At 42.4% G+C, this 22,459-nt stretch overlaps 1 protein-coding gene across 1 annotated transcript in view; it reads left to right on the top strand.

Annotated features, from left to right (window-relative positions):
* Positions 1-22,459, top strand: part of LOC105486289 (hydroxyacyl-CoA dehydrogenase) — a 46,007-nt gene that overhangs the window by 5,821 nt on the left and 17,727 nt on the right. The window contains exons 2-3 of the mRNA XM_011749104.2: positions 14,234-14,362; positions 19,478-19,635. Of these exons, the coding sequence (XP_011747406.1) occupies positions 14,234-14,362; positions 19,478-19,635 (287 nt within the window). The remainder of the gene's footprint in view (positions 1-14,233; positions 14,363-19,477; positions 19,636-22,459) is intronic.

The following is a 22,459-nucleotide window of genomic DNA, read 5'->3' as shown; positions in this document are numbered from 1 at the left end:
TTAGGAACCTTGGACGAATCACTTAACTCCTCTCTGCCTCTTTACTTACCTGGGAATAATGAGACTCACCTCACAGTTGTGAAAGTTAAATGAACTAATATACAAGCTCCTAGAATAGCATTAGTGTATTTGATAGTAACTGTCCGATAAATATTAGCTGCTTTCACATAGACCCTCAGACCTGATCTAGTGAGGATTTCTCTTAGATTGTCTTCACTGTCTGAAGAGATTTGGTATAGGGAGTTCCAACAATTCTAAAGATGTTAAGACTTATTTATGTGGGTTGTTGAGAAAGATAATCTTAGTGTACTATTTACTGGTTTCTGTAGAGCTAAAACCACTCTACAAAATGTGACACTTTATTCTGTTCAAAGAATTTTGATTTCTTTAATTTCATGTGACCATTACAGTAATCACCCCTGCAGAGATGGTTCCTGGGGTCAATGGTTACAGGCAGAGCTGGGGCCTGAACTTGAGTTTCTCTTTTGTTCTGCTGCCTGTAAATCCCCAAGGCTGAATTCAGTTCTGCCTGCACCTCTGGCATGTGCTATGTTGTGGGGAGAAGTGGGGCATCCATGGCAGAGGATCCTCTGTGGCTCGCTGGAATCAGTACATCCCAGGTTGACATCTCTTTGGCTCTGGACTCAGTCAGTCACCTGCTGGTCGTCTCCCATCAGGGTGCTGTGCTGCCATCCTTCTGCCCATTGTAGACTCAAACTCCCCTGCCAAGACCTAGTTCATTATGTTCCCTCCCTTTTACCCCTTCAGCTTTTTCCAGAGAGCTTGTTCCTCCTGTTGCTGCAGTTGTTCTTCCAGCCACATGTACTCTGAAGATGGGATCACAATCAGTGTCTTCATACCAGAAAAGGCTCTGTAACTTTTCTGTCCAGGGAGGGCTCTTTCCTCTGCCTTCTCCTTTGCAGTTCCTAGACCAGGTGTGTTAACCTGAATTGTCATGGGAGCTTCTTAATTGGTCCTTTCAGCAAAAACTAAAATAAAAAACCCACTCATCATGACAAACATTGTCATATTAGTCTTCCTAGAGAGACATTTGGATTTATAACTCTCCTCTACCCAGAAAGTGTCCAGCATAGCAACATCTTCCAGGGATTCTTAAATATAACGATGCTGTTGACATGACTGGTTATCCCTTTACCTTTTCAGAATTTGTAGGAGGTGAGAAGTCTGGGAGAGGTTATCTGGGTTATTATGAAACCTACACACTTAATGAATTTTTAAAAAAACTGTAACAATTCTAGTCTAAAAATGGGGGCATACTTTCTTTGCTTTTTAGAAATACTTTTTGAAATGTAAAATTTCAAAATTTTGAAATGTAAAATTTTAAGTCTAATAAAGGAGGCTGGCCAATTAATTTAACTGTTTCAAGAACAACCCAGGCCAGGCGTGGTGGCTCACGCCTGTAATCCCATCACTTTGAGAGGCTGAGGGGAGCAGATCACTTGAAGTCAGGCATCCGAGACTAGCCCGGCCAACATAGTGAAACCCAGTCTGTACTACAAATACAAAAATTAGTCAAGCATGGTGGCACATGCCTGTAGTCCCAGCTACTCAGGAGGCTGTGGTGGGAGAATTGCTTGAACCCGGGAGGCAGAGGATGCAGTGAGCCAAGATCACACCACTACACACCAGCCTGGCCAACAGAGCAAGACTCCTTCTCAAAAAAGGGCGGGGGGGCATCCTCAGCAGAACACCTTTTGCTAGTTGTTGAAGTCAGGGAAGACAACTTGTGCTGATGGCAGAGTTCAAGACATTACACAACCAGAAACAAGAATAAACCCAAAAATGCCAGCCCTGAGAGATGCAACTGACCTATGACTTTTTTCTTCTCTGGATCAAATCATGAGAACCGTAAAAGGCAGGCCTTGCTGTCAAGGCGCGGCAGCCTCTGAAGCACAGTGGGCCTCAGGGAGCTCTGACTCAGTCTACTTATTCTGGGGATCTGGAGAAAGTCAGAAATCAGATATGGTAGGGTTTGCATAACTTTGGGATTTTCTGGAGAGAGGATGAAAACGGTGGCCCTCCTTGTAATATCTGGGCACATGGGACATCCAGTGGAACTGTTGAGGAAGGAGATAGGAGGGAGACCAGTCACCATGCCAGCTGATGTAAGTCTCATAGACTCACCACTCAAGTTGTGCTTCAGAGAAAGCTGCTTCAAGTCTTGATACATTTACAAAGATAAATAAATCCAGTGTGCTTCTGCTTGGCATGTTTACTTGGTCCTGTGGTCAGAGTACTCTGGGGCTTTGACAAGTGTGCTAAACACTTAGCCTATTTTTACAACTCTGAAGCACCCGTGTCTAAAAATACTTCCTCTCTGGCTGAGCCTGCCTTCCACCAGGCCTAGAAAAGTCGTGGAGCTGAGGACATAGCCTTCATATAATTTTATTTTTCCATTGCGGACTGCTTGTCCTCAAGGTCTTACCAGCGTGTAGGTCCCTGTAACATAAAACATGAGTTCTCAGTGGGTTGATTTAAATTATGATCACTCAGGTTAAACTGTCAGGAAGAGTCCTCCTCGTTTGTGGTAAAGATAACAGATGTCTATGAGAGGAGAAAAATAAGTCCTTTGTTTTTTTTGTGGTTCACTCCTCCACTGCCTTCTCCTTCCCAGAAAGTTGGCGGTAACTTGGGTGTTACTACATAACTCAGGAGAACAAATTTTACTTGTTTCTTTGCAGTTCTTTTCTAAATAAGAGCTTACGTTATCAGGAGAGGCCATCAGCTACAGCAGTGGAAAGAACCACCAGGTCTCATCTTGACTTTACCAACAAATGTGTTTATTCAGTCAACATTCTCTAAGGGCCAGCCACAGCCAGGCAGGGTCTAGGTTCTCTGTACAAAGATGAATGACATTTGGTCAAGAGCCTACAGTAGAGGAGTTCAGATTACTATAACACAGTTTGGTAGGTGCTGTGGTACACGGATGCAGAGATGTTACAGGGCACATGGGGGACATCTAGCTTGGGGCTGAGAGGATCTTGGGGAGTAGGCTTTCTATCTGGAAATGATTCTTTGTTTTGTTTTGTTTTGAGACGGAGTCTCACTCTGTCACTCAGGCTAGAGTGCAGAGGCATGATCTTGGCTCACCGCAGTGTCCACCTCCCAGGTTCAAGCGATTCTTCTGCCTCAGCCTCCCGAGGAGCTGGGATTACAGGCACACATCACCATGCCTGGCTAATTTTTGTATTTTTAATAGAGATAGGGTTTCACCATGTTGGTCAGGCTGGTCTCTAACTCTTGATCTCATAATCTGCCCGCCTTAGCCTCCAAAGTGCTGGCATTACAGGTGTGAGCCACCGCGCCTGGCTGATGCTTAGGCTTGGTTAATAGGTGAAGTTGGGGAGAAGGTGAGGCCAAGAGAAGGGCTGGAGTTGAGGGGCAGATGTAGGGAGCTACCAGCCTTGTGGTAGTGTTAAGACTGTCATGCATGAGGCAACAATGAGTGGTGTGTCTGGAGAGGAGGTGAATCGCAGTCCTTTAAGGGCCTTGCATGCCATTTGTAGAATTTAAGCTTTATTTGGTCATGGGGAGCCATGGAAGTTTGGTGGAGTAAGTGACACAGACAGAAGTACCTCACACAGAATTGCATTTCAGGTGGAACACTATTGCCTATATGTATGACACATTTTTTTTTTGTTTTTTTTTTTTTTTTTTTTTTTGAGACGGAGTCTCACTCTGTCACCCAGGCTGGAGTGCAGTGGCACAATCTCGGCTCACTGCAACCTCCGGGTTCAACCCTCCTGAGTTCAAGTGATTCTCCTGCCCCAGCTTCCCAAGTGGCTGCGATTACAGGCATGTGCCACCACGCCTGGATAATTTTAGATTTGTTTTTGTTTCAGTTGTGGTAAAGTACACATAACATAACCTTTACCCTCTTAACATTTTTTTTTTGTTTGTTTTTTGAGACAGAGTCTCATTCTGTCATCAGGTTGGAGTGCAGTGGCATGATTTTTGGCCCACTGCAACTTCTGCCTCCCGGGTTCAAGCAATTCTCATGCATCAGCCTCCTGAGTAGCTGGGATTACATGTGCCTGCCACCACACCTGGCTAATTTTACTGGTTTTTAGTAGAGACAAGATTCCGCCGTGTTGGACAGGCTGGTCTCCAACTCCTGACCTCAGGTGATCCACCTGCCTTGGCCTCCCAAAGTACTGGGATTACAGGTGTGAGCTACCATGCCCAGCCCCTCTTAACCATTTTTAAGGGTACAGTTCAGTGGCCTTATATATTCACATTGTTATGTAATCATCAGCACTATCCATCTCCAGAATTCCTTTTCATCTTGCAAAATTGAAACTCTGTACCCATTAAACAGCAACTCCCCATTCTCCCTGCTCCCATCCCTTGGCAACCACTGTTCTGCTTTTTTTCTATGAATTTAACTATTCTAGTTACTTCATATATGTGGAATCATATAATGTTTGTCCTTTTGTGACAGGCCTATTTCACTTAGCATAGTATCTTCATGGTTCATCCATGTTGTAGCATGTGCCAGAATCCCCTTCCTTTTTCAGCTGAGTAATATTCCACTGTATGCATAGACCACTCCATTCATCTATCAATGGACACTTGAGCTGCTTTGATTTTTTGGTTATTGTGAATAATGCTGCTTGAACATGATTGTACAAATATCTGTTCAAGGGGCTGTTTTCAATATTTTGGGGTATATGATTTTTGATGAATTGCTGTACTGTTTTCCCAGCAGCTGCACCATTTTACAGTGCATCAGCAATACACAAGGGGTTCCTGTTTCTCCATGTTCTTGCCAACACTTGTTTTGTCCTTTTTTTCTTTTTTTTTTTTTTTTTTTTTTTTTTTTTTTTTTAGTAATAGTCATCCTGATGGATATGAATAGATCAGAGGTTTTTAACATTATACTGTGATGGACATTAGAGATTTCATTAATCTCCTTAATGGCTCCCAGAAGGTTGGCGAAGATTCCTTCTCTGACCTTTGTTTTACATATTGGCCTTCAATATGCATTCTTAAGGAGAAAGGTGTTCATGGCTAAAATGTTTGAGAGTCCCACACTGAATGATCTCTGGGTTGCTTTCTCTCAAAACTGATGATCCTGATTAAACAACAAATGCTTTTGCCAGTCTCTTAAAGTAGTTGAGAAACTAGGTGTCTTAGTTTCCCTTCTGTGATAGAGAAGAAACCTGTACTGGAGAGCAGTGAGCTTGTGTGTCTGTGGCCATCTCTGACCTGATTCACACATGTGCCCCTCACAGACAGACGCAGACACAGGGTTGGCATGCCTCTGGCCTTACGTACAGCCTCTTTGGTGAAAGGTATAAGACACATTCACATGTTGGAGTGAATTAAGCTCACATCCATTGTGAAATCACAGGGCTGGGTACCGCTTAAAGAATATTGATCTTGCACTGGGCAACACATAGCAACTGCCCTCCATTTCCCCTTTTACCTAGCATCACAACCACCAGTACTAGAAAGCAGTTAATCTGCTCACCAAAATAACAGAGAGAGATTTTTGTAGCATTTTTTCCACTCGGGAATTGACTAAAGACTCTGGCTATTAGCTCCTTTTTTTTCTTACTATCCTTTTCAAACTAATAATGTGATTTCTCATAATTTTAAAGTAACTTGAAGCTTACACAAAGTTTGTCATAAAGGTTTCTAGCAACAAAACCAGTCATGACTTCTTGAGAACTTATTTCTAAAATAATTTACAAATTGAGGCTTATGAAAAAATAGCTCTGTCATTCAAGTGTTCATTTCATGAGTATGAAATATCTCCCTTGTGCTAGACATCTGGGCAGGTAAAAAGTAAGATGCGATTGCTGCTCTTGAGAAACCCACTGTCTAGTGGAAGAAGTACAGGTATGAACAACTAATTGTAATGTAGGCACAGACAGCCTACCTGTCATATCTGGGATTTGATCTGAAACAGATGAAAGTTTTAATAGTTTACATACCTTGCCTTAAAGTATGGTTTCTAAATACTTAAGATGTGATATGACATATAGTGTGTATATATATCTTATGCTAAGGAAAAAGGGACATTAAAAAAGCTTATGTTAAAAAAAGATATATGTATACATTGTACTGCCTTTATGTTTATGAAATTTGTATTTACTGGAAATACTAGTTGGCCTGCAGATAGGAGTGTGCCTAACCACCCTATATTGGGATTTGTGGTAACGGCAGCTTGAGAATCTGAAGTGGATGATGCAACAGCACTTTTGAAAAGGTCTCTCCATGCTATCTTGATTTCATCATCTAAAGTTGGTATTGGCAAAGAGAAGATAAGTGTTCAGATAAGATAACTGGATATCCCAGTTACCCTGATTTGATCATTACACATTTTAGGTAAGTATCAAAATGTCATATGTACCCCAAAAATATGTACAGCTATTACATATCAGTTTTTTAAAGAAAAAAAGGTTGGTATGGTTAGCTTTTCTATTTCAAGTGTATCATTCATCTTTCACTTCTGGGATTTCCTCTATGCTCTGGTTGGTTAATAACTTTTATTCCGAAATCAGTGAGATTCTTATGATATGAAATAGTCTATAACCAGTTAAGTTTGTATTTCTCTGTTCTGTTCACATCCTGGGGACTGGGCTGCCATTACATAACTGAGCACCCATTGGTGGTTCACACCAGCTGCACACCCAGTTATTTTCTTTCAGTATTCCTGTGCAAAAGATCTGCTATATCTGTAAATCACTAGAGGCACAAAGAAGAAGTGATTACCTCTACTAAGGGTTGGGAGAAGTTTCACTAAAGGAGATGTGGTGTCCATATTAGATTATGAAGAGTTGAAGTCCATGAATTAGCAATGAGGGAGCAGAACATGTCTGGCAGAGGAGACCACATGAGCAAGGGCACAGAGCCATGAGATAGCACAGAGGAGGGAGACGTGTGGTGTGGCTGGGGAAGACTACAAATCAGGTTACTACTGTCCTAAGCATTTGTTATTTAGCAGTTATTTATTGAACAGCTATCATGTTCAAGGCATGTGATGAGTACTAAGGGATACAAAGACCAAATCAATTTCAGCCATTAAGGGATTTTAAATCTAGGAAACAAAAAACCCCAAGCTATTGTGATGTGCCAGGCACCACTGCAGGTTTTTGACTTGTATTAACTCATTTAACCCTCCCAGCAACCCTATTGCCCCTGTTTTATAGATGAGGAGACAGCCTGCTGAGGTTAAGGAATGTTTTCCATCCCCCCACTTGGCACACAGGCTCTGGAGTCTGGCCCTTGCCTGTCTCGGTGCTGTTTCAGGCTATTGCCCTCAGACCCCCCATGTCTTCCAGGGTCAAGAAAGGTGTGTGCGCAGGCAGCTTGAGCTCCCTGTCACGTGTAGACAGAATAATGTGCCTTCCCCAAAGGCAGTTATGAGAATCAGAGGGGATAATTTATGAGAAGTGCAAGCTCTCTGAGAGTAGGGGATTTTGTTATGTTCACCTTACAGGGTAGGTGTTGAGTCAATAGACTGTAGTCAGTGAAGGAATGAATGCAGTAGCATGCCTAGTGTGGTGCTCTAAGTGGTAGTTTTGGTCCATCCCTAGGGGAGCACAAGTCTTGGGCAAAGGATCAAAAGCACATACCTCTGAGAAGCCAAGTGTTTTTGTCTGTAACCTTTGATCATTCAACGGGAAGCATTTTCTAACCTCTGCATTTTTTTACCCTACAAAGGCTTCCTTGCTGTCCAAGTTGTGGTATACTCCAGTGTATCTACCTGGCTTTCAAGAGAAACATAGCACTTCTTGTTCTGTTTGTAGCCTCAAACCAACATGTAACCAAAAGCTGTGAATGAATAATCACTTGAAGGACTCCAGATTTTATTCAGGAGGAATAACTGGAAACCATAATCATGAACTTCCATATCTGTCATAGGAAAAAGGTTGACCTCAGCAGCAATGAGGGATAATTCTTTCAAGAAAGGAATGAAGAAAGAAAGATAGAAAAGAGATTTTTAAGGTCAAAAAGAAGCAGCTGAAGAATGTGTGTAGGACAGCCTTAGGAGTTACTACACTTCAAGACCTGGGTGTCTGCTAGAGGAAGGAACATGACCCTGCGGGGATGATGTTTGAGTTTTACTTTAAGAAGATGAAACAAATATCTGTTAAGGGTTGGGAGAGCTGAGCTTGGAGGCTGAAAGCCCAGCTGGGAGGCTATTGTTAAAGAGGTAAGATGCCCCTAAACTAGTGTTCAGGGTGTTATGTGGTACTAAAAGGAATGTTAAACCAAGTGATAACACTATTCAGTTTAAATGTTTATTTGATACTGTAACTTACCATATACACCTTTCTTCCTTCCTTCCTTTCTTTCTTTCTTCTTTCTTTCTTTCTCTCTTTCTCTCTTTCTCTCTTTCTCTCTCTCTTTCTCTCTTTCTCTCCTTCTCTCTTTCTCTCTCTCTCTCTCTTTCTCTCTCTCTCTCTCTCTTTCTTTCTCTCTTTCTCTCTTTCTTTCTTTCTTTCTTTTTTTCTTTCTTTCTTGTCTGTATTGGATATTCCTAATCAAGATACTTCTTTCTTAATATTTGATCTTATGGTTGCCAAAAAGATTAGATGAAGCCATTGTTTTTCAAACTAGGGTCTTTAGGGATCTAAAACTTACATTAAAAAAGTCTTAAAATTTGCCTCTTTTTGGATGATCCTAGAATTAATATAAATGTATTCTGGATGATTTGAATGTACCAGGCATAATGAGATCTGAGATACCCATGCCCTTATGTGCATTTGTGTTCATATTATTTGTGCCAAGTGAAGCCACAGTGTCTCCTCCAAGGACATTTTGCCATGAGTTGAAGAAAGAAAAGTGGTGGGAGAATGGAGCAATTACAGGCACTTGATAATGTTGTTGTTAGGACTTTGAATGCTAAAGAATGGAGCCTCACAATGGTCAGTACGGTATTTATGTTGTAAATGTGTGTTGTCCAGATTCTTTCTTTGGAAGAATAATTAGTTATAGGCATAATGGTAACTGTGATGAATTTTCCTCTTCCAAATATCAAAAACAGTCATATGCTCATTTAATCCAGATTTTAATATCATAATTGTCTGTTTCAAAAGAACAGACTACATAACTGTGAAGTGACGCTTCATTAAAATTGACATTTGACCTTGGAGAACTGGTTAAATAAAATTAAATGAGATAGGATAGGCCTGGTGTCTGGCATTTGGAATGCACTCTCTATGGGAGCTGGTACTAGGGCTGGCAAACCTCAGTGGGCTCTGGTTTCAGTTGGTTGTGGAGTCTTTCAAGGAATTTCTTCTCTAGGAGATTCAGGATTTTCTCTCAGCATTGTGGCCTGGGGAGAAGAAAGGAGGATCAAAGCTCAAAGGTGGTGGCTAGTCAGCCAGGAGCAGGCAGGTGACCATCAAGGATCTGTACAGGGGATGGTAGATGCAAGTGTGGCCAGACGTCAAGGCTAGAAGAGCACTATTGCAGAGAAAGGGGCTGGAACAAACATAATCAGGGAAGCAAGTGCAGGGCTTGACCTTCAAGAAAGGAATTAAGAAGCAAGCTTTATGTAGGAGTGATGGAGCAAGACCCTGATGTGAAGAGTCCCAGGCAGGAGGCCTAGTGGGGCTTGACCTTTCCTTGGGGAATGTGTGGGGGAGGAGTCTTCCCAATAGTATCTTCAGGATAGCGTCTGGAACTTTCAGAGAGCAACAGGAAGACTTTGGAACTCAATTGGTTTAGAGCTTCTCAGTGGTTTGAGGAGATAGATGGCAACCCAGGAGTGGCTGGTGTAGGCAGGGATAGGGATCAGGGCCAACAGGTCATTTTAGGGCGGTGCTCAGCACCTGGGGGTGTTTTTAAAAGTAGGAATGACTAGGCACCACCCCAGGCTAGAGGAATTCAAATATCTGTAGGTGGGGCCTGGGTTTTGGGCTTTTAAAATATTCCCAGTTGTTTCTAATCTGTGCCAGATTGGAGCACAGATCTTAGAGCAGTGGTTCTGAAACCTTGGTGAGCATCAGAATCACTTGGAAGGCTTGCTAAACCGCAGCTCACTGGGCCCTACTCAGAGTTTGATGCATTGGGTCTGGAGTGGAGTCTGAGAATTTGCATTTCTAACAAGTCCCCGGGTGATTGTTGCTGCTGGTCCATGACCCACACTTTGAGAACCCCTGTCCTAAAACCACAAAAGGGTGAGGGTGTTCTGTGTTGCTTTTGAGTCTGTAATACTGACATGGAAACTGTCATTTGTCTGGGTAGGTGCTCTTGTTTATCGAGTAATTTTTGCTATTACTGTGACTTTGATTGAAGCTGAAGGATTCTTGTTGAGGGTGTGTATTAGTTTCACTTAGTAGCCCTGTGGCCTTAGACACGTTATTTAACCTCTCTAAGCATCAGTTTTCCTCATCTATAAAATGGATTAGGGTTGTTGGATTAATCAGAAATAGTTTTGGAAAATGCAGATTATGAACCTGGCACATAGTAGATGCTCAGTACGTGGCACCTCTTATTTTTGCTGCATTTGGCTTCTTTTCAAAAGCTTCTTTCTGAGAGTAGGTAGAAATTGACTTCTGTTGGCTGTCTCAGCTCTTAGAGATCTCATAGAAGAAATAAGACAAGTGCACTCATAATTCAGAAATAAATGATGTGGCCTTCAGGTGGCCTATGGCTGCTCACCCATGCTTAAGAGTGTCTTAGCCTTTCGAACCAGTCTGGGATAAAAGTTGTGCAGTTTTTATGGTCCAAATGAGAGAAAGGAATAGCCTATCTAATATCTTGAGTCCATCTCTGTGATGGCCCATTTAGACTAACGCACCAGCAGGAGATGAACACCAACTCCATGTGGATAGATTAGTCAAAGAACATTGTACCTATAATCCTGTGGATATTTTATTAAGCATCTAATATGTACCAGGCATCAGGTTTGTATGTTGTTCATGCATTGATTGCTCACTGTGGGTCATGGGTTGGGCACTGGGGTTTATAAAGATGATTAAGACTTGAGGTTGCCCTTAGAAGTTGCTGACCTTGTGTCTCTAGGGTATGACTGTAAGAAATGATGGCAAGGAACCTTGCACTTTTAGATTGGGTTGATCTCTGCACGTGGGTAAAATGAAAATGCTACTATAACTTGAAATCACTTGAAGTTATGCTATAGTGGTAGTTTATTGCAACACAATAAATTGTGACCTGCATCACAGAGATTTACCATAAAATGGAAAAATTTAAGGAGAATTAAAATTTCTCTTGTTTACCTGTATTTTCTCCTTTCAGACCTAACCATATGCACTTTACATTCAAGCAGGAGCGTCCTTTCTATCTATGTCTGTGAAATGTCTACACTATAAGATTTCTTTTGTATTTTCCTGAAGCTTTGTGAGATAATCAAGGAAAGAAAAGCTAAAGTAAAGAGAATTTTTTTTAAAAAGTCTGCCAGGAATAACCATTTACAGCATACAATTGTTGCCTTCTCACTAGACCAGGTATGCAAGTGTAGGCATTTTGGAGAGTCCGAAATTATAGAAAATGCTCCAGCCTTTAAACTGAAGTAGGGAGAAAAATTGAGCTTTCCAACCATGATGGGAAGGGAGGTCAGAGGCACCTCGTTCTAACTCTTGTTTGGAGTTTAGGCACAACTGATCAGCATTAACGGTGAAATAGAGACCAAAAGACTGACAGAACAGACTCTTTGTAGAAACAGGACCTAAGGCCATGCCAGGCAAGCATTAAGTCATGCCCTGCAAACCATACTCTTGTTAAACAGATTTTTAAAATTAACCTACTATAATGTGGCTTACTTTCCAACTTCTTGTATACCATCATGTGACAGCAGACTCCCTTTTCTTAATTTGAGCATTCTTTTGTACTGACTTCAGGTCTTGAGACAAAGCTTAATTCTTTCAGCCAATTGCTAATCTGAAAATCTTTGAATCCACCTATGACTTGTAAGCTCCAGCTTAAAGATATCCCACCTGTTTAGGCTGAACCAATGTTTACTTTCTATGCATTGATTTCTGATGACCTACCATTCCTGTCTCCCTAAAATGGACAAAACCAAACCAAACCAACCCTGACTGCCCACCAGCCCACCTCCGGCACTCTCTCTCAGGACGTCTTGAGACTGTTCTCTGGACCATCGTCACTCACTGGCTCAGAATAAATCTCTTTAAAATATTTTACAGAGTTTGTTTTTTTCTGTTAACACAGGAGAGCTCATTAGAGTGTCCAGGTTTTTTGTTGGGATTGGTCATGTAACACCCCTACCTGGCAAGTTTGAAAATTCCATACTCAGAAGGAAAGCAGGTATGCATCATAAACTGCATTGTTTGCACACACAGTCTAGGCACAGCAAGGCATACTTATCAGGGAATGCTGAGAACCCTCCTGAAAGATCTAAGTTCCAGATGGCAACCAAGGGCCAACCTTGCTAACAGGCCTTTTTCTAAGGATAGCAGTTTCAGGCCTGCCATGTTAAGTCTTTTCTGCACAAAATTTGCTCTTGCTTTTTTACATTGAATTTATTGAATTGGAGGTTCAAATTTGCATCAGATGATTTGAATCATTGACTAGATGGGCCTTGGTCCATTGCCACTTAGAGGAAAACCTTGGTTTGGATTGATGAGGGTTTTGCTTTGGGGACGTTGTTTTACTTTGCTGCCTGCCTGCAGCCTGTGGAATGTTTCTGCTGATGGACTGGTTTCCTGCTTGCCTCTGTCCTTGTATCAAGATAACTCATCCCCCGTTGTTCCGGTTGCCCAGTCCTGGTTGTCAGACTTTTCGGTCCTGGGAGCGTTTTCATGCCTTGGTTCCCAGACGGTGCTGATGCAGCCTATGGGTCCACAGGCTCAGACATGAACCCACCATGTGCCGCATTCTCAGGGAGCCATGAGTGCAGTTGAAATAACCTTGCATTTAAAACCTGTCTTACCAAACTGTTCTTTGGAAATCTTGCCTTGGGATTTGAACGTCTTTGCCTTTAGGTTTGGCTCTTTTGTTTCTGTTTCTTTTGCTCTTTGGTTTTCTGCTTTTGAGTTTTGGTTGCCTGGCTTCAAAAATCTTATATCACAACCATGGTTTGGGACTATTTCTGTCATCTCCTTGTTCTTCTCTGGGCAGGTTCATTCCAGATAACTTGCCCCTCTCCTGCACACTGTTGGTATCATCGAGGTTCCAAAGCAATGGTTTTGCAGGGGGCTTCTCGGATCCTGAGGGGCATCTCAGTTCTACTGTCCTCTTGCATCATTTATGATTGTATTAGGTCATGCCTGTCCTCTTGCTTCTATCCTGAACTGATTGACGTACACATGCCTGTAAGGTGATCAGGGTGACCCAATGGTTTGCTTTTAGCCACAATACCTATTCCATGATCCTTGCTGAAGCTATTGCCAGACAGTGATGAAACAGGGATTGATTTGTCACTCACTGTGACTGCGCTTAGCTGGCTGTGTGTGAGCTTGGGCAGTTTCACTAAACATACCCTGTACCCTAGGATTCCTCCCTCAGCCAGGGTGGCATGGTGAAGGCAGGGAATTGCCCATCCTAAATTAGCTGATCCCAAAGACTTCATTTTCATGGGAGTCTTGTCACCAAATAGCCCTTGGGGACAGGAGTCTTTTTGCCACCATTATTAGAGTTTGAAGTCTTACCTATTGCTGATTTAAGGGCTGCAGAAGAGAAGGGCCAAGAGGCCAAGCTGCACAAGGGGCTCCAGCTCCAAGGAGAAAAGGATGGTGGCTGGGGAGTGGGTGCTCTGGGAACAGGCTGCTGAGCACTTTGAAATATGGCTAGTGCCACTGAGGAACTGAATATTTAATTTTACTTAATTCCAATTAATTTAAATAGCCACATGTAGCTAGTAGCCCCTGAATGGAACAGTTGCAGTGTTAGAATCAGTACAGAGAAGTATCTAGAGCGTGGCCTTCAGGACTTTGATTCAGATTCCGGCTCTGCTGTCTACCCATTGAGTAACCATAGGGACGCTTCTTAACCTTTGACAGTTGTTTTGAGAATTTGTTGTATTCAATATAAAGGGTTTAGAACAGTGCCTCGCAAGAAGTGTGCGTTTAGTTAATGTTGACTTCTTATATGTTCACTCAGTAGTTTGAATGGAATGATAGTAGAATTCATGTGGAATATGAAATGCCACTGCTTTTTGGGGTGGGGTGGGGTGTGTGTGTGTGTGTGTGTGTGTGTGTGTGTGTGTGTGTATGTGTATGTGTGTGTTATGTTTTATTTCTTTTAAAAAGAAACTGTTCTTTTGTTGCTCTAGGTGGCTGCAGCAACTGGTCACACAGTAGTGTTGGTAGACCAGACAGAGGACATTCTGGCAAAATCCAAAAAGGGAATTGAGGAAAGCCTTAGGAAAGTGGCAAAGAAGAAGTTTGCAGAAAACCCTAAGGTAATTTCTTATAATTGATGTCTTTAAGACAAGTCCTCTGACTGCATTACATTTGCAGGGCAATGGGGGATTTCTGGCTTGCTTTCTTTTTCTCTTTTTTCAGTTTGTTCGTGTAAAACTCATTTTTCCATAACTTTAAACCAATATAATAACGTAATTATTAAACATTCAGGGGGTACTGATTACAAAACAGGAGAAGTAAATAACCATTTTGTTGGGTGGGATTTAAGGTTGAGAAGAAAGCTTGTACAGGTAGTGAACTCATTCTAGAAGAACACTGAGAATTTGGAATTGAAGAACACTTGTTTTGCTAAAAGGATGGAAGAAGAAACGGGAAGATAATTTTTATACTACAAGTTAAGAAGAGAATGATATAATAAATATGGTATTTATAGAAACTAAGAGTGAATAATTCTGCTTTCCAGGAGCAGAAGAGATAGAAGAATTTGAGGAACTCCATAGAAGTTGGGAAAAAACAGCATGGTGGGATGAGAAGGAGTCAGTGACTGAGGGCCATGCTGCTTTTTCGGTGCACTTTCACGTAGGAGTTTGCATTTAATTAGAAATACAGCACAAATCACCCAAACAAATTTTAATTTACCTTTGTCATCTTGTTGAAGTTGCTTAAGATTGATTTCCTTGGGGCTTGGATAGAATTTCTCACTGTATGCAGACAGAGAAAAGTACGCATAGGGCATTTGTTGTTTCTCACTTCAGTTATCTAAGGTGGTATATCTAGATGCTTTTTAAAAAATTTTTTATTGTGGTAGAATATATATAACATAAAATTTGCCATTTTAAACTATACAATTCAGTAGCATTAATTACGCCTGCACATTCATACTTCATGTAAGTGGAATCATACAATATTTGTCCTGTGTCTGGCTTATTTCACTTAGCATAAAGTTTTCAAGGTTCATCCATGTTGTAACATGTGTCACAACTTCATTCTTTTTTTTTTTTTTTTTCTGAGGCAGAGTCTCACTCTGTCGCCAGGCTGGAGTGCAGTGGTACAATCTCGGCTCACTGTAGCCTCCAACTCCTGGGTTCAAGCAATTCTCCTGCTTCAGCCTCCCGAGTAGCTAGGATTACAGGCGTGCACCACCATGCCCAGCTAATTTTTGTATTTTTAGTAGAGACGAGGTTTCACCATGTTGGCCAGGATGGTTTCAATCTCTTGACCTTGTGATCCACCCACCTGGGCCTCCCAAAGTGCTGGGATTACAAGTGTGAGCCAGCACGCACCAGCCAACTTCATTCCTGTTTATGGCTTAATATTCCACTGGATTATTATCATATTCCAATTTAATATTCCATTGGATTTATACCACTTTTTTTTTAACCCATTGTATTAGTCTGTTCTGACATTGCTAATAAAGACATGTCTGAGACTGGATAATTTATAAAGGGAAGAGGTTTAATTGACTGATAGTTCCACATGACTGGGAAGGCCTCACAATCATGGTGGAAGGTGAAGGAAGAACAAAATCATGTCTTACATGGCAGCAGGCAAGAGAGAGAGCATGTGCAGGGGAACTGTCCTTTATAAATCACCCCCCCATGGAGCCTGTCCCATGACATGTGGGGATTATTACAATTCAGGGTGAGATCTGGGTGGGGACACAGAACCAAACCATATCACCCATTTATCTGTTAATGGAATTGGGTTGTTTTTACCTTTTGGCTATTTTGTATAATGCTGCAGTGAACATTGGTATACTATTGGTTTGGAGTCTCTGTTTTCAATTCTTTGGGTTATATACCTATAAATAGAATTGCTGGGTTGTATGGTAATCCTATATTTAGCTCTCTGAGGAACCACCAAATTGTTTTTTGTAGTGACTGTACTATTTTACATTCCCATTCCCACCAGCAGTGTACGAAGGTTCCAGTTTCCCCACATCCTGGCCAACACTTGCTATTTTCCATGTTTGTTTTGTTTCTTACTGTAGTCATCTTAGGTGTGAAGTAGTATCTCATTGTGTTTTTTTTTTTTTTTTGGAAATGTGGTCTTGCTCTGCTGCCTAGGCTGGAGAGCAGTAGTGTGATCATAGTTCACTGTAGCCTTGAATTCCTAGGCTCAAGCCATTCTCTCACCAGTCCCTTATATTCTTTTTTTTTGAGACGGAGCCTCACTCTGTAGCCCAGGCTGGAGTGCAGTTGCACAATCTCGGCTCACTGCAAGCTCTGCCTCCCAGGTTCACGCCATTCTCCTGCCTCACCCTTTTGAGTAACTGGGACTACAGGTGCCCGCTACCACGCCCGGCTAATTTTTTGTATTTTTAGTGGAGACGGGGTTTCACCATGTTATCCAGAATGGTCTGGATCTCCTCCCAAGTAGCTAGGACTATAGATGTGAGCCACCACACCCAGCTAATTAAAAAAAAATTTTTTTTTTAGAGATGGGGTTGTACTGTGTTGCCCAGGCTGCTCTCAAACTCCTGGCCTCAAGTGATCCTCCCACCTTGGCCTCTCAAAGTGCTAGGATTACAAGCATAAGCCACCGAGTCCTGCAATCATTGTGGTTTTGATATGCATTTTTTTTTTCCCAAAGTCTAGTGGCCTTTAAAAGCCAGAGAAGTGACGGTGGAGATAATTTACCTTCTCTTGGATGAAATTCAAAGAATAAATATCACAGGCAGATTAATGTTAGAAATGCTTGTTCTTTGGTGCTGTAAAGAAATAGCACTTGAACATAAATTTAATTTCCTCAGCAAGGCCACTTTTACTTTTTGCAGAAAGGGTACACTTGCCAGCAGTTTTGCCACAAGAGTACACCGAACAAAGGAGACAGGGTCATTTATCACATGACACGTCCACTTTACTGCTGTGTCAGGTTTCTGTTGGCTGGAACAGAACTTCACATTCAAATGTATTTGTCTTGATTGGCTAGCAACTTAGAACTTTTAAAAAGAGGCAAAGGCAGAGAAGAACAAAGCAAGGAGGAAGTAACTTGTGAAATGCTGAGAAAGGTAAAAACACCTCTAAATAAGGAAGAGGAAGAGGCTGTGACCTAATGCCCACTTGGACCAGTATAAGCATGCCAGGGCAAATGTTTAGGCTAAATTGTGGGAGCTAAGAACATAAAGTACATTGATTTCTTTATTACAGCTAGCAGATATTTAAGAATGTTAGCACAGGTCTTAGACTAAATTTCGCTTCTAAGAAAAGTTACTATTCTTAGACGGGAAAGACAGTCTTTTTGAAGAAGAACCTCTACTTTACTTTTTACATTAAGATCTTCTTCACCTGTCCCTTATATTCGTTTTTTTTGAGACGGAGCCTCACTCTGTAGCCCAGGCTGGAGTGCAGTTGCACAATCTCGGCTCACTGCAAGCTCTGCCTCCCAGGTTCACGCCATTCTCCTGCCTCACCCTTTCGAGTAACTGGGACTACAGGTGCCTGCTACCACACCTGGTTAATTTTTTGTATTTTTAGTGGAGACGGGGTTTCACCATGTTATCCAGGATGGTCTGGATCTCCTGACCTCGTGATCCGCCCTCCGCGGCCTCCCAAGGTGCTAGGATTACAGGAGTGAGCCACCGCGCCTGGCCCACCTGTCCCTGATATTCTTAATCGTAGTGGGACCCCACACAGGGGATGTGTTATGAGGAGGGTCCAGACAGATGAGATTATAAGAGCCTTGGCCTGAGGATTAGAGTCTAGGACAGAGTGAGCTTGACCCAGATAGCCTGCATTTTCCCCTTGTTTACAAACTTTCAGCTAATTATCTCCTTGGGCTGAGTTTTTGAGCGACACCCTAAAGATAAAAGGATAGCCCCTGTACTCAAGTTGCTCAGCTCTGGCTAGCTACTCCTCAGAAGTCTATACTCCTGAGATTTCTCTCCTCTGCCAGGGACACCACTGAGGAGGGAGGTGTCAGTTTCACTTTGCCTAGTTGACATACTATGTTTATCTAGCTCTATACTGACCACCAGTATAATAGCTACTCACAAGTGGCTACTGAGTGCTTGAAATGTGGCTAGTCTAGATGGAGATGTGCTCTCAGTGTAAAATATACACTAGATTTTAAAGCTGTAATAGGGGAAAAAAATACATAAAACATCTCAATGTTTTTAAATATTGATTACCTGTTGAAATGATGGCATCTTAGATATATTGGGTTAAATAACATTAATTTTACCTGTGAATGTCTTTTCCCTTTTTTTTTTTTTTTTTTTTTTGAGACGAAGTCTCGCTCTGTCGCCCAGGCTGGAGTGCAGTGGCGCAATCTCAGCTCACTGCAAGCTCCGCCTCCCGGGTTCACGCCATTCTCTTGCCTCAGCCTCCCAAGTAGCTAGGCAGGTAGATCTCAGCTGTTCTACAGAAATATTCTACTAGCCACCTTAAAAAAAGGGAAAAGAGGCTGGGCGCGGAGGCTCATGCCTGTAATGCCAGCACTTTGGGAGGCCGAGGCGGGCGGATGGAGACCAACCTGGCTAACATGGTGAAACCCCGTCGCTACTAAAAATACAAAAAAAATTAGCTGACCTTGTGATCTGCCTGCGCCCGGCCTCTTTTCCCTTTTTTTAATGTGGCTAGTAAAGTATTTCTGTAGAACAACTGAGATCTAGCTGCTTATTCCATGATGATTTTGGATGCCTTTGCTGATTATGACTATTTTGATGCCCTGGGGACAAATTACACCATGAAATAAAATGGCGGCTTATAGAGGCACCATCTCCGATTCTGTCCTTATTGAGGTCTGTGGAAACCTGGAGTCACAGGAGGAAAATGAGAAAACAATGAAAACTGCGAGCTCTTTGGCAGCGGAGGCTGTGTCTAGCTTGTTTCGGAAACAACGGTTTCAGGCACACGACTGGCAATAATTATTTGATAAATGCTAAGTCGGCTTTGTTACCCTGGCTCTTGCCCTTGCTCTAATAGGAGCTAGTCTCTGCTTTTATTAGAGATGGATAGCCAGCACCACCTCAAGACTAGTGGATGGTGCGGAGCTGTGGAAGGATAAATTACAGGCTTCGTGGACACTTTGAGAACAGATAGGGTGGGCCAGTACAGGTGCTCTGAACACCCAGTTTACTAACGGGAGCAGAGCTAAGAACTTGATTTCCAGTGAGCCCGGTGAATGTTCTCTTCTTCCTCCCACTACATTAGGCTGGCGGTGAATTTGTGGAGAAGACCTTGAGCAGCATAGCGACCAGCACGGATGCAGCCTCTGTTGTCCACAGCACAGACTTGGTGGTGGAAGCCATCGTGGAGAATCTGAAGGTGAAAAACGAGCTCTTCAAAAGGCTGGACAAGTTTGCTGCTGAGTATGTAACCTCTGGACAATTTTTTTTTTTTTACTTTGTTTTTCATTTTTATTTTTGGTTTTTATAGATTTGTGGGTACAAGTACAGTTTTGTTCCATGCATATGTTATGTAATGGTGAAGTCTGGGCTTTTAGTATACTCATCACCCACATAGTGAATACTGTACCCAAATAGGTAATTTTTCAGCCCTCACCACCCTTCTACCTTTTGGAGTCTCCAGTGTCTGTTATTTCCCTCTGTATGTCCATGGGTACCTGTTACGTAGCTATCACTTATATGTGAGAACATATGGTATTTGACTGAGTTGTTTCACTTAAGATAATGGCCTTCATTCCTGTTCATGTTGCTTCAAAAAACATGATTTTATTCTTTTTTATAGCTGAGTAGTATTCCATGGTGTATATATGCCCCATTTTCTTTAATCAGCCATTGATGGACACTTAGGTTGATTTCATGTCTTTGCTGTTGTGAATAGTGCTGCAGTAAACATATGAGTGTAGGGATCTTTTTGATAGAATAAGTTATTTTCCTTTGCATATATACCCAATAGTGGGGCTGCTGGATCGCATGGTAGTTCTATGTTTAGTTTTTGAGAAATCTCCATACTGTTTTCCTTAAAGGTTGTACTAATTTACATTGCCTTAGCAGCATGTATGGGTTCCCTTTTCTCCAGATCCTCACCAACATCTGTTGTTTTTGACTTTTTAATAAAAGCCATTCTAACTGGTATCAGGTGCTAAACTCATTGTGGTTTTAATTTCCATTTCTCTGTTGATTAGTGATACTGAGCATTTTTTCATATGTTTATTGACCACTTGTGTGTCTTTTTTTGAAAAATATCTGTTTATGACCCCTGGACATTCTTGACAGGGGTCGAGGGGTCCCTCCCTGGGCCTTGAACTTTCCTCGTTGTTTATTGTCTTCTCCCAGGAAGGGATCCTCTAACCAAGTTCATCCACCTCCCTCTCTCCTACCCCTCAGCTATTTCAAGAAGAGCCAGTATGGTTTCCTTTGTTCTTCATCCTCCCGCTCCCAGTTTGCTTCCGAGGCTTGGGCTGCCCTGATCTGATCCTTGTCCTACATGAGGGTAGAATTACCCATGGTAACCTAGAGGGGTCCATCCAGGGACAGGCCTATATGTTTCTTGAAGTGTGTGGGTCTTGAGTACTCCTATGCTAGAGAATGGAGGAGGCTTAGGTCCTCAAAACACAAAACTGCTCTTATGTTCCTTGGTTCATTTCACACTGGCATCTAGAGGCTGCAGAGACATCTGACAGCAGACAGTTAAGGACATGTAAGGTACTCCTGTACTCTATTCTCGGGCGTAGGAGTACCCTACGTGTCCTTAACTGTCTGCCAAGGACTCTCAGAGCAGTTCTGTGTTTCCTCCTTTTTTGGATGGAGCAAACAGAATGGTGTAATTGAAGGGATTGCCTGTAGGCAGAGAGGACTTTCCTGTTTTGAGCTTTATCTGGGTTCCATCGAAGTACTCTTGGGAGCGTTAAAGGAGCATTGACTTCTTAGCTGCCTGGCTTCCTGGGTGGAATTCTTCCTGGCAGAATGTACCTCGGGATCCAGAGCCTTCGAGTGTGTGGCACTTGACCCACTGATCAGTGCTCTTCTAGTGATTTGCTTGACTATACTTCATGCTTCTTGGTTGGAATTGAATGGCAGAATAAGATTATATGACAAAAACAATTCTCAGGGCACTTCCAGTGGGCAGTGGCTAAAGAGAGACACTTGCCTACCAGCTCGCCAGATTGTCAACCTTCAGAGATGGGTGGCCTTGTGGCCAGAGAGGCCCTGCCCCTGACAAAGAGACTTGCCTTTCTGTCATCTGTACATCACTGCCAGTCAGTGTCCTTGTGCGTTTCACACTGGCATCTAGAGGCTGCAGAGACATCTGACAAAAACAGAAGAACTTGTGGTACCAGGGCTGGCTTCCAGGCCAACAGGGAGCCCTTTAGAATAATAAACACCCATCCCAAAAAAGGGAGTTTTGTCAAGCAGTTTGATCTTTATTGAAAAGATTGGTCATTCTTGGTGACAGTGAAAGGCCTGACTGCCCTCCGTTGTCTGTGTCTGCTACAGAAGGATCATTGGGGAAAGTCATGGGCCTGGTGCCGACCCCCCACCACCTCCGACCTTGGAAAGGTCCTCAGTTTCATCATCTGTAATGTGAGTCGAAGGGTTTGGGGTAAATAATTTCCTAGACCTTTCTGACTCTAACTCTCCAACGCTAGCTTCCCTCATGGGTAAAATAGGAGCAGCAGCACTGGTACCTGTTGTATAGAGTTGTTTAGGAAATTCCTTTAATTTAGCTCACATTTCCTGAGTGCCTGTGTGTATCAGGCACTACTACTAGGCTCTTTCACCTGAAGTGATGCAAAACAGATATGACATGTGAAAGGAAGACCTGACCCATAGTCACACTGAAGATGTGGCTTTGCTTCTGACCTTCTCCAGATTTCTTGGCACTGTTTGTTTTTGTTTTAGATCACCACCATTACTGAATGCTTGCTACGTTTTTTAAACAGCTTTTTTGAGAGGTACTTTATTGGCAAGTTTTACAGTTCCATCCTATAATGGGAGAAGAAAATACAGTCAAGTGATACATTTCTCGTTGGAAGCCCTGATGAAACAGTTGCATCCTGGAGAGGAACATGACTTCTCTAGCAGCAGCCTAAGACCTAATGAAAAGTATGACCAGGCCCACAGGCAGCCTGAACGAAGTCCTGACTTTACCGTTTAGACAAAGTACAGACTGTTGGATCCTTTGCCGTCCCCACCACCCCTCCTGTCTTCTTGATGCTAGGGTCTGGGG

This window comes from Macaca nemestrina, chromosome 3 (genome assembly GCF_043159975.1).
Source record: "Macaca nemestrina isolate mMacNem1 chromosome 3, mMacNem.hap1, whole genome shotgun sequence".
Taxonomy (NCBI): domain Eukaryota; kingdom Metazoa; phylum Chordata; class Mammalia; order Primates; family Cercopithecidae; genus Macaca; species Macaca nemestrina.
Note: the sequence above shows the minus strand (reverse complement) of the source record. Positions and strands in the feature narration are given on the sequence as shown.